This window comes from Ctenocephalides felis, unplaced genomic scaffold (genome assembly GCF_003426905.1).
Source record: "Ctenocephalides felis isolate EL2017-DRISC unplaced genomic scaffold, ASM342690v1 CF-g0.4_SCAFFOLD_01604, whole genome shotgun sequence".
NCBI classification, from domain to species: domain Eukaryota; kingdom Metazoa; phylum Arthropoda; class Insecta; order Siphonaptera; family Pulicidae; genus Ctenocephalides; species Ctenocephalides felis.
In genome coordinates, this window is record NW_020537758.1 from 47946648 (window position 1) to 47960366 (window position 13719).

The 13719-nt window shown below is 29.6% G+C and overlaps 2 protein-coding genes across 3 annotated transcripts in view; one reads left to right on the forward strand and one right to left on the reverse strand.

Annotated features, from left to right (window-relative positions):
* LOC113372304 overlaps window positions 1-13719 on the reverse strand; it is a 236110-nt gene that overhangs the window by 144999 nt on the left and 77392 nt on the right. The window lies entirely within an intron of this gene.
* LOC113373892 (glycine-rich protein 23-like) lies at window positions 9960-11048 on the forward strand. The gene is made up of 3 exons (XM_026614158.1): window positions 9960-9971; window positions 10212-10335; window positions 10399-11048. Exons 1-3 carry the CDS (start codon window positions 9960-9962, stop codon window positions 11046-11048), a joined length of 786 nt encoding a protein of 261 aa, XP_026469943.1.

Below are 13719 nucleotides of genomic sequence, written 5' to 3' on the forward strand. Positions count from 1 at the left end.
TTTTAAGGACCACCCTAATATATATATATATATATATAATATATGTTTATATATATTTAGGGTGGTCCTTAAAATGGACATTTTTGAATTTCCTTGCTATATATATATATATATATATATATATATATATATATATATATATATATGTGTGTGTGTGTGTATTCCTTTCACGAGCGATTGTTGAATTACCTTGTTTCGGAACTAGATATGTTCCATCACCAGATTTTTTTTATCAAAAATAATATAATTGATGAATACAGAATATTAAAAAATATAAAAAGGAATGGATTATCCACCTTTTCTTCAAAAAGCATGAAAATATGAAGAAAAATATTAGAAGTTAAGAAGCAAAAAGTATTCACCTGATATATTGATATATAAATCCATATCACTTTTTTATTTATATATCCATCCAAGTGCTTTTAACAAAAATGTGGTAAAGATGAATTACCAATATGTTTACAAGTAACTATAGAAAATAAACTCCTAAAATACAAGAAAATTATTAAACCAATATGGTCCTACGGCCTACAACTATGGGGTGCGGCCAGTAAATCGAACATAATTATTCTACAAAGGTTCCAAAATAAAATTTTGCAAAAAATCGTGAACGCTCCAAAATACGTTCCCAATTGGTTGATACATTAAGATCTCAGAATTTGAACTATAGAAGAAGAAATTGGTCTTTACTGCACCAGATACAAAGCTCGTCTAAGTCGTCATCCAAACGTATTAGCGTTAGGTCTGCTCAAGCCTTTACCACCAAAGCGTCTCAACAAAAGAATCTGCAATAATTTACTACAAAATATAACATAACATCTAAGAAGGCGCTATCGCAGGATAGCGATCCTTCTCACGCAGTCAAATAATATATAACTGTAACAAATGTAGCTGTACTTTGTATAGCTTGCTATGAAAAATAAATAAAAAAAAAACAATATGTTAAAATTGTATCCTGATTTTGCTATAAGATATTACTATAATTCGTGTGTATCAGACTATGAATAGAACAATACCAATTGCATAAATTTTGAATGAAAATACAAACAATAGAATCTTTTATTTGTGTGAAGAAAACTGTGTCAACATATCTGTAGTACACCGGCCGCCTAGCTATTAAAAGGTAGAGGAATGCACATGTTACTGTAGCAAGATATTGGAAACCCGGTATGTTGCACATGTGTGAGATACGTTAATTACGTCAGTATATAGAATATATAGTGTGTTACAGCAAATCTGCATAGCGAATGATTTTTTCCAATTCGAATTCCCCTGGCAAGGATATGCGATTTGTCATTGCCCAAGTCCGCGAGTACGAGTACCCACTCGGGCAGCGGTGAACGTAACGGCCGGGCCGCTCGTTCGTACTTACTTAGACTGGACTGCTCTATATATACGTACCAATAAGTATATATTATCTATTATCAGGGATTGGAAAACCTAAATTCCAATTAATTTACCCTTACTAGCTGTAAGTGAAATTCTGTCTTAAGGCAATTAGGGCATCGTGCCTTAAGGCAAACTGCTGGAACTTCCCGTACCGCAATTCAAAATTCGAGTAATTAAAAATAATCAATAAAAGTTGATCAATGATTTGAAACTTTTAATAGAATTTCGAACCATATTAAATCATTAGTACGGAACCCATAGGAAAGTAAACAAAATTTATACTTATTGTTAAAATCTCTATAAAATATATGATAATACGATATACATATGTCTAATGTTCATTTTTGACCGCCAAATGGCTCATTTTTTACTACGGGAAGTTAAAAATAAACGATAATCTTCTTTCCTGAAACTTATAAATCAGGAAGATACATCAGCAACATCGTGCAGCACAAAAAAGATTGTGTAGAATGATGTAGACTTCGAAGCCCTTCTAATTACCTTTTGTGTTGTTATATATTGATTTTTTTATTAAAAAGAATATAAACTAGTGCGCTGTATGGAATCGTGCCTTAAGGCAAATTGCTGGAACTTTCCGTACCGTAACGAAATATTCGAGGAATATTAAATGTTTTCAAATTGACTATTATAAGTAAATACTGTAACATTGTCTAATATTTATAAGAATTTTATAAACTAAATTGCAAAGTTGAAATTATTTGTTTAAAGTATATTAGAACTGTAATCAGAATTAAAATTAAAATCTAAATTATTTTCGATAGACAAAAAAAAATTTTTTTTTTGAAAAAAAATTGAAAAAAAAAAATTGAAACAATTGTTTTATTCCAAAATCTGTTATTTTGTTAAAACAAGCAGAAAGTTCTTTGAATCATTTAAATTGGACGCTTAATTCTCTTGAAAACTGCCATTTTTTGCGCATTTAGCTCTGTATCTTCAAAATGGCTGGGCCTGCCTTTGCCAAAAACTAATCACCTCTTCTCCCAATCATTACAAATTTAATGTTTTTTCATCATTCAAATAGGATGCTCCGTTCTCTCAAACACTCGATTTATATTTTCTGCACTCTTTGCTCTTTATCTCCGTAACTGCTGAGCCTGCTTTCGCTAAAAACTAATCAGCTAATCTCCCTATCAATAGGAATCGAATGTTTTTTGAACCATTCAAAAATCGGTTGATCCGTGCGCCCAAAAACGTGACTGGGAAATTGTATCCATATATTCATACACACACATTTTTTCTGAGGTATGTCAAAATGTTCAGAAATCTTCAAAACGTCGAGAAATGCAAAAATTTTCAATTTCGATTTTTGGACGATTACACTAACTTAACCTACGGGAAGTTAATAAAAAAAAAAGCTTATCAATTAGATTAAATAATTTGCAAAATATAAAAGTAATGGATAAAATTCTCTATGATTAGTAATAAATAGTTCACTGTATTATAATATTGTAATGTAAAAAATTCATTAATATAGATTTTTTGTTAACGGAAAATGTATTTATATTAAACAAATAAATGTGTAATTAGTCTAATTATTAAATCACTCTAAACAATGAAATTAATAAATTTAAAATTGTATCTATAATTGCTAATTCGAACATTGTTGAATCTAAAATTGTTTATTCTAAAATTATGACATCTAAAATTGTGTAATATTGTTGAATATTAAAATTAATTTTGTTAAATCTAATATGTTTAAATAAATCATTATTAATTGTTAAAACTAAAGTTGGTAATAGGTTAATCTTAGATTAATATTCAAAAAATAATATTGTTAATGGTTAAATCTAAAATTGCTAATCGTTAAATTTAATAATGTTTAATAATAAATCTGATTTGATTTAATCTGTTCAAATCTAATAATCTAATATTAAATCTAAAATTTTTAATTGTTAAATCTAAAATTGTTAAATCTAAAAAAATTAAATATAAAATTGTTAATTATTAGATTTAAAATAGTTAATTGTTGAATCTATAATTGTTGGGTCAATATTAGTGAGTCTGATTACTGAGTATGAATATTTGTAAAAAAATTTATCAAATTATATGAAATAACATTAAGAAAAACAATATAAATGAAGATATTTTATTATATATCTGCAATTTGGGTAATAAAGAACAAGGTTTGAATTAAAAACCAAAGTTAAAATTATGTTAAAATAAGTTGAAATGAATAAATAGGTTGAATGATCATGTATTCAGAATAATACATAACTGTATTGGAATTTTATTAATAACCGTTAAAATTATTCACTTTAATACTTATACGACATTAATTAACTGTTCTAATATTAATCTTCTGTCAATATTCATTTACTGATAGACATTCATAAAGAAAATTCATCTGTAGTTTGTTGGCAATTTTTTTTCTCCTCTTAAGCAGATATCAGGGCAAAGTTACGCCGTGGAAAGTGGATCAATAAAATGTTTGCCACACCTGCTTCATATAATAATATAGCACCACATACAAACTTTTAGTTAGCTGCTGTCTTTTTCAAACTCGCGCTAGAATGCATTATGCAATTGATCTCGGCCAACATGCAACTGTATTGTTATACAGACTTCAAGGAAAACATCGGAGAGACAACCGAATCAACTTTATATGTAACTGATGCTGAGAAAGATCACTTCCGGGCACAATTTTTCATATCAACACCAAATCTTTGAAATGTACCTTAAAAACCATAAACCAAAAATTAATTGTACTTTTAGTTAATTAGATGCTTACGAGCTGACCTTTGAAAATTAATTTAACTATTTCATTGCTTGCAGTGTGGATTTTAAGATATATATATATATATATATATATATATATATATATATATATATATACATATATTATATATATATATATGTATATATTTATATATATGTATATACTAGGTGACACGGCAAACGTTATTTTGCTAAAAGAACTAATGATTGATTGCAAATGTGGTACATAAGTAAAAGAAGCAGCTAATAAAAAATATATGTATAGTTTACCCACTGCAAAACACACTGCATATAAATTCCCTTAATAGTCTATGCCATCCTATTCTGTGACTGATTATTTTTAAATTGAATTGGTACATTTAAAGTTTCCAGATTTTGATACATTATCATCGCGCTTTTCATTTAATAATTTCTGAATTACGAAGCAAAGTATATAATTTATTTTTAAATTATATTGTTATGTAGCGTGTCCAGCAAATTTACTGAGATTGAAAAAAATTGAGATTGTGGAATAGATTTGTATGGTACCTACAAATGTTCCATGTACTCTAAATACCTAAATATATCTCTAAATTTTAATATTCATTCTCCATATTTGCAAAATTTCTCTTATGCAAACCATTTATCAACTATGTATTGTTGGTGCGCATCGGGAAATATATGTTCAATGGGAAAACGGGAGGAATGGACAACCCTTGTTAAAAATAAATAGTGTTTTGCAGTAAAAAGAGTTCTATGTAATTCTCAATTTCAGATTATAGAAAATTAAAATAAAGAAAATTTGTGTCAAAATTTAAACAAAAAATGTTAAGGGTAGACAACTCTTGATGAAGATAAATAGTATTTTGAAGTAAAAAAAAGTATGTATTTTATCAATTTTGCTTTAAAAAAATAATTATAAAAATAAAGCCATATAATTAAAGTTTTGAATTTAGGCCCTTAATAAAAATAAAAAACATTTTAAAATAAATAATAAATATATATATATATATATATATATATATATATATATATATGGCCCAATAATATACATATTTATCTCATATATTAAGTTTTATTCTAAAATACCGCCAAAGATACGCAAAATTTAAGTGAAGTAGAAGCAAAAATATTAAACTACTATTGCATTTCAAAATGTAATAGAAAAACCTTTGTATAATGTTATATAAAGTTCAAGTTCAATTAGAAAATTTCCTATTCAGAAACGTACTCGTATGTAGGTATATATACTGTACTTAATTGTATTGGACTCATGTAACATTAAACTTTGTGAAATTACTTGAGATAATATTTTTAGTATTCGGTTTTCCACTTTGCTTTCTTCATTTTTAGTATTATATTTTAATTATGGCTAATCGATTTCTATTGAATACTCTGTACAATAAAATGTGTTAACGCAGATTATCGATAACAAAATAAGATCCACTAAGAAGAGTATAGTATCACCAAAATTTGTACAAGATGTGTACAATGATAAAACTTTAAATAATAAATATTTTCCTATGTAGTTATTTCAAGCCCTCTTTTAATTTGCAATTGTATCAAAAAACTCACGACACAAATTTTCCATGAAAATCAAATTAGATTTGCGAATGAGTCGTCGTTAATCAATTTTGTTCCGCGGTGACTCTCTTTGTCTTACTAATGTATTAACTATTGCAATTCGGATATCTAATCGATAGTAATCAATCTTGTTAAATAGTAATAATATTTCATCAGAAAACTTTTACTAAAGCTTAATCACTCGTGAATACCTAAAGGAATAATCAAGAACACCTTGTAATTATCGAGACTGGTGTGCAAATTTCTGAATAAAGTTCAATCTACATCGAAGTTTGGATATAAGGAATGTCTTTGATTATAAATTTATATATATATATATATATATATATATAGTCAGATTTTTGATAAATTTCATTTAGTGCATTAGCTATAATTTTATTAAAACTAAACGTATCAGTTAACTTTTCAGTAGTTCTCGAAAAACAATATCGTTCGAAAAGAAAAATTAATATGGATAATAGGATATTTATAAACCAAATTTCATTTTCGATTTTTGACCAATTACTATAACTACCCTACGGGATGCTAGAAATAACCGTCATAGATTTATAATAAGCTTCGTGAGTGTAGAACAATTTATAGGGCTTTGCAACATCGACAAAATTATACAAATCTTAATTAAAAAAATACTGAATTAAAAACAGTAATTACAAAAATTAAAGTTTAATTATTAAATATTTAAAAAATTGCACTATAATAAATTATATTATCGTAAAACATTAGTCTAATGATGCTTGATTTTTTCAACTGAATTTACCCAATTTTATTCAATATCATCGATAAACACCAATATTGAACAAAGTCAGTTTTTGCCGCAGTTACCAAAATATATTCATCATTTTAACTTTTATGTGATTTATAAAATGACACATAGAAATGCAAAATATGTGAAGTCGTGTTAAAGATTTACTTTCAAATGATTTATATTCAGGTATCTGCCATGAATAGTAAATGCAACAATTTGATTCATTCGTTTTATCTGGTTTTAAATAAAATCGTAATAAAAATCAATAAATTTAACAAAAAAATTTTGAAGTATTATGCGTAGGTAAATTAATGCAATATATATGTTTAATTCATAATGATTTAGTATTATTATATTTTATATTATTATATACAATCAAACAAAGCTATTGCTATTTTCAACATAGTATAATTGTTAAAAAAAAGTTATAGGTTTCAATTAACATTTTTTAATTTGCAGTTTTCTGGTATCTGTTTCAAACTTTTATTTTGTGCATCGTAACAATTTCTCGAGCAAGTTTTTGATATTTTAGAAATTTTTATGCCCCCTGTAAGTTGCACGTCCTTCAAACGTATAAGATATCATTAAGTGGCAAAGTCAAATATCAAATATCAAATTAAATCCAAGTTGATGAATGTACAGCTATGCTTGATCTCTGCATAATATATTGCTAGAAAATTATTATTTAATTCCATTCAATCAACAAACCTCATGTCCAAGTAACTGACTGAATTACAACAAATGGTATTGACATATTAAACGAAAATTATCATTGCACAAAATATTCTTTCATTAGTTTTTTATTAACATATCATTAGTATCGATAATTTATGTCCAAATGCCAGGATAAACATTTTTTGGGATAGTATTTTACCATATCGAGATACATATTTAAATATAAAAGAATAATGAAAGTGAATACAACAAATACAAATAAATAGTAAATGTTTTTATATCTAATACTCAACATATATATATAGAAATTATTGATCAGTATGTTCTAAATTTAATATTTAGATGTCTATTTTATTTATATAAATGTTTTTCTAGTAAACGAGCTATTCTACAATTGATATTCGAAAAACACTGACAAAACGAAGAAAATTATTGAATTTTTGAAAGAAAACATATCATTTTCATACATAGTCCGAATTCTATAAAAAGCATTTTTAGCTTATGTATAAAAAATTATCCGGCATGACGCCACTGGCATCTACTAACCTATCAACTAATTTCTAATCAATATTATTTTCCCATATATATATAGTTACCTATATTGTTAACAGTTTTTGCTTAATGTTTTAGAATAATCAGATTGCAGAATAAAGTCATGCTTTTATATGAAAAAGTCATGTATATTAAATGATATTAATTTCTACAATCAGTCTCTGGAAATTGGCAAGAATGAGTCAATTCAAATTAAATCTATATAATTTTTGCAATTTATATATTTTTTGCATTTTCAATCACCTTATAATAATAATGATAATAGTAATAATAATAATAATAATAATAATTATATATATATATATATATATATATATATAATCGATAAAAATCCTGTCATCGTATATCCGTAAAATGCATTACTAATTAAGCAATATTAATACTTTACATTAAGCTAGGTATTAAAGAAGTTGGTAATAGAAAATTTTATAAATAACTCAACACATTTTCAAAGAGCAAGTTTTTTACTCTATTGATGAATATTTGAGTTATAAATTTTAGTAAATTATTCCGTTTTTTTTTCTTTCATGCAAAAAGCGAAAAGGTTATGAGTGAACATTTGTTTTTAAATTATATTTCATTTGTAGTATGTATTATTAACCGTAGGGTAAGTTATTGTAATGCGCCGAAAATCGAAATTGAAAATTTTTACATTTCTCGACGTTTTGAAGGTTTCTGAACATTTTGGCATACCTCAGAAAAAATGAATGTATGTGTGTGTATGTATGTATGGATACAAATTTCCTGTCACGTTTTCGGGCGCACGGATCAACCGATTTGAATGGTTCAAAAAACATTCGATTCCTATTGATAGGGAGATGAGCTGATTAGATTTTGGCAAAGGCAGGTCCAGCAGTTACGAAGATAAAGAGCAAAGAGTGCAGAAAATAGAAATCGAGATTTTGAGAAAATGAAGCATCCGATTTGAATGATCCAAAAAAGATTCAATTAGTAATGATTGGGAGAAGTGTTTATTAGTTTTTGGCAAAGGCAGACGCAGCCATTTTAAAGATACGGAGCTAAATGTGTAAAAAATGGCAGTTTTTGAAAGAACTAAGCGTCCGATTTAAATGATTCTGCTTGTCTTAACAAAATAATTGATTTTGGAAAAAAAAATTTTTGTTTCCATTTTTTTTTCAAAAAAAAAATTTTTGTGTTTCGAAAATAATTCAGTTTTTTTTTTAATTCTGACTATAGTTTTAATATACTTTAAACAAATAATTTCAACTTCGCAATTCAGTTTATATATTTCTTATAAATATTAGACAATGTTACAATATTAATCATAATCTATTTGAAAACATTCGGTATTCCTCGAACATTTCGTTGCGGTACGGAAGTTTCAGCAATTTGCCTCAAAGCACGATACCATACACCCCACTAGTTATCTATTAATTTAAGTTATGTACCACTAATATCAATAATTGTATAATTGTATTGTATAAATATAAATATAAAAAAATTAAATTAAATTAAAATTATTGATTATTAAAATTAAAAAAAATCTTACAATTATTATTATTACAATTTAAAAAAATCATAATTATTATTACAATTAAAAAAAATCTGCTTTTGCACGCGATACTAAAAAAATTGAAAACAAACATTCAGAATATTAATTAACAGAACTAGTTTATAATTAACTAATAATATTTCACCCTATAATAAAAAGTTCATTATTCACCCGGAAGAGATTAGAGCTTTTTTAATTCTTTGCCAACACTGGAGCTGGATTTTTTCCAATGATGCAATTGAATTGTTTTTAGCAATGACTAGACTGGCTACTGTTTATTTCCGCGGTACATAAATCATTTAATATTCAAAAAAGCTACTCGTTAACATCCAGAACATTAGTGCGTTCGCCGATATGATTTTTTCCTCCGAGCATGAATCACAGATCGATCCGGCTGCGATCTTTCAAATCCATAAGGACGTTACGCAGCTTTTCCGCGGCGCGGTCCCCCCATATGTGGTCGCTTGCTCTCGTTACATTTTTCCGAAACGAGATTCCCTAGCACGTTATGTAAGATATCAGGCAAGCGGGCGAGAGTACATCAATGCCGGTTAGATTAATTATCGCATGGGGCATATTATTTTATATTATATTATGCACAAGAGACGGACTCTGTGAAAAACCTGACACACAGTGGTAGGGGCTATGCATGCATGTGCATACACTGGATGCATTAGGCGAAAGTGTGCTGTGGGCAAGGAGGCTGCGTGGTGGCCGTATATAAGCGACGGTAAGTGATCTAGGAGTCAGCATTCAGCTGAACGCTTCACAGACACAAGCAAAAATATGAAGTTTCTGGTGAGTTTTAATATCGCATTCGATTTACTTAAAAATACCTAAAAATGTGCGTAAATTATTCATTTAGCAAAAATAGGTTACAATTAATAATTAAATCGCATTTTGATATACTTTTACGTGCTCGTATTTTTTGGTCTAATTTGACTTTGTAAAATTAATAATGTTTTCTTAAAAAAAGAAAATATGCGTGACTTATCATTTAATACGTAAACGTGATGAAAAGTGATTTGTTTATTACAGATCGCTCTGTTGGTGACGGTGGCATTGGTGAATGCGGAGGCCGAGAAGAAGGTAGATAAGAAACAAGAGAAGCGTGGCTTGGCAGGACTTGGCTACGGACATGGCGGTGGTTTCGGCGGACATGGTGGAGGCGCTCTCCTGTTAGCTGGAGGTGGCGGACACGGAGGTCTCGGCGGTGGACTCGGAGGAGGATTCGGAGGCGGTCTTGGCGGAGGCCTTGGCGGCGGTTTCGGAGGCGGTCTTGGCGGTGGATTCGGTGGCGGTGCCGGAGGCGGTTTCGGCGGCGGCGCTGGTGGTGGTGGTGGCGGTGGCACTGTCACCCAAACTGTGCTCACAGAAAACGTACCAATCCCAGTTGCTCAACCAGTGGCTGTCCCAGTCGAGAGAACCGTCTCTGTGCCATACAGTGTCCCAGTTCCATACCAAGTTGACAGGCCATACCCAGTTCCAGTATCCAGGCCATACCCAGTGCACGTAGACAAGCCATACGCAGTACATGTAGACAAACCATACCCAGTAGCTGCTCCTTACCCAGTTAAGGTCCCAGTTGTAAACAAGGTAGCTGTCCCAGTGCCACAACCCTACCCAGTCAAGGTAGTCAAACCCGTCCCAGTTCCAGTGCACACCCCAGTCATTGTGAAACAACCAGTGCATATTGGACACGGTGGATTCGGTGATGGCGGTTTCGGAGGCGGTTTGGGCGGACACGGAGGTTTCGGAGGTGGACACGGAGGTTTCGGAGATGGACACGGAGCAGCGCTCGCTCTCGCCGCTGCTGGTGCTCACGGAGGTTTGGGAGGCGGTCATGGATTGGGAGGCGGACACGGACATTGGTAAACCATCGAAAAACCGAATTCGCGGATATTTTAACATCATAAAATTTGCCCGATTTCAAACAACATGACTGGACATCACATCGCTTGAAAAAACAATACGGGCACCGTACATCAACATAAAAAATGCTGTTAACCCATCATCAAATCACACGCCATTCTTCATCACGTCATCATCTTATGCTGTGTATATAAAAATAAATAAATTCTTATTTTTTGTAAAAACGCATGTATTATTATTTCATATCAATTGTATATGTCAATATATGCGAACTGATGTTACGAAATAAAGTTCGTTAGATTTATAGAGCGGCTTTTAATATGTATTATAACCTTCATAGACATAAAATTACTTTCCAATTTTGCGAACATTCCAGAGCATTGAATCTCGAACAAATTAAATTTAAAAATTCCAGATGCTCAAAATAATTAGCGCAAACTTATTATGAATAATAATTTCTCAAATTATTTAAAAATTTAATTGTTAATTTGCAAAATATCATAATTCATCAATTATATTCAGTAATATATTTATATAAATATTTAAAGTATTTTTTTAGTTATGGTGTCAATAAAACAAATATTTTAATGAGAAATCATCCACGTGGTATGTATTATGTAAAACTTTCTGAGATGCCGGAGACATCAAATAAATCATATGCTTTCTCATTAATAGAAGAGCATCATGTCTCAAATGGGGGTCATCTCGTATAAAAAACGCTTTAGGGCAGAAGGCGAAAGTATAATAAAAATTAGAAGAAAAAAAATTATAAAATAATTATAAAAGCGTTTATTATAGAATATTTAACTATTTTGAACCAATTTTAAAGGTAATTCAACATATTATCTTTGGATTTCGTCTTAATTTGCAAGATATACTATATTAAATAAAATATTTTTTAGAAATGCGGACGTATTAGTTTACAGGAATTTACATGTGCATTTGTAGAATATTTCAAACAGTATCATACTGTGAAAAATGTTAAAAGATAATTTAAATATATAATTAAGTTTAAAAAGATATATTAAAGACATATATATATATATATATATATATACATGTATATATAAGTCTTGGGAAAATATAAAATAGAAAAATTAATTAATGAGCTCAGAATTATAAAATATAATGTAAATATTAAAAACATACTAGTATTTTGGAATTATTTAAAAATAGTTCGAAATTGATAGTAATTTTTCCACATCGTTTATAATTATTTTTAATTAGTACTATTTACCTACTGTATATTGTAAAAATCTAGTTAGTAAAAATTTATATTGTGTATGTATATATATATATATATATATATATATATATACATCGTAAATTTGATTTAATTTGCTGGAATATTTATAATAGTTCACAATGAATTGATTGAATTGAATTCAATCGCTTATTGGTTTTCTAATTTCAGTTTGATTATGAAAAATTGAGCAAAATATATAATTTTCAGACACTATTACAGAATATATTTTAAGCTACTAAACCAATAAAATTTTCGATAAAAAAAATATTGAAGATTTAAATTTCAAAAAATAAGTATTCATTTAACAAAAGAACCCATTAAATTAGTCTTAAATATAATTTGTACATTTAAGTGATTGGCACCGACACAATTACTTTTGTTATTTTATCAAATACAACTATCTTTTTGAATTCACAAGTTTCGTATGCTTTTTGCTTGGCAACAGAATCACTACTAATTTGATCACAAAATTTCTTTGTGAAAATCATTTAGCATAAATCTCTCACAAACCGACAGATTCCGTACTGTTATATCATTCGCCCATTATAGATTCAAAAGACATTATAAAAAAGTGAGAACAATATGGTCCGCTAAGATGATTTAAAATTATAGTTTTCGGTGAAAGTGTTTAAAATTGTGATATTATGCGTGTTTGGATTTCATATAAAAACAGGTGACGAAAGACATCCATGCATCATTGTTCAGAAAACCATATCAAGCAAAACAACCATGAAGATCATAGTAAGTCTATTACTACTTAATATTATTATTTCTTTATTTATTTGTTAAAACTGATAATGAATCGCTCAGATCTTGACGGTAATTTTGGCGGCCGCTTCGGCGACTAAGTTGGAAAAACGTGGATTGCTGGGAGCAGGAGCACCTGTGGAACATGGGCCTCCTTTGTTCAGCCAGAAATTAGGCGAATTTGTAGAATCTCATCATGGGCATGAAAGTTTAGCAGCAGGATCTGTCTCACACGGATTTGAACACCATGGACATGGTTTGGTAGGAGGTGCGGTTGGTCATGGTTTGGTAGGAGGTGCAGTTGGTCATGGTTTGGACCTACATAGTCATGAACACAGTTCAGTTGGCGGTGTCGTCGGTCACGGATTTGAACATCATGGTCTAGAAGCACCTATCGAGCATCATGGACATCGTCAAGTTGAGCACACAGTATCATACAATCGTGTTCAATTACCAGTGCCACATCCAGTCCCAGTGCAAGTAGAAAAGTTGTCAGTGTTCCTGTTAAAGTAGATGTCCCTTACCATGTTGACAGGCCCTATGAAGTCCAAATTCCACAACCCTACCACGTACCAGTAGTCAACCCAGTTCCTGTTGAAGTCGATGCTCCTCAACCTGTTGAAGTTCCTGTCCCAGTTGAAGTTCCAGTGGTGCATACTGTTCATGAACCTGTCCCACATC

Coding starts and splice junctions, on each gene's coding strand:
- LOC113373892 (XM_026614158.1), top strand. Junction 10,336..10,398: donor CGGTGGTTTCGGCGGACATG/GTGGAGGCGCTC, acceptor GTGGACTCGGAG/GAGGATTCGGAGGCGGTCTT.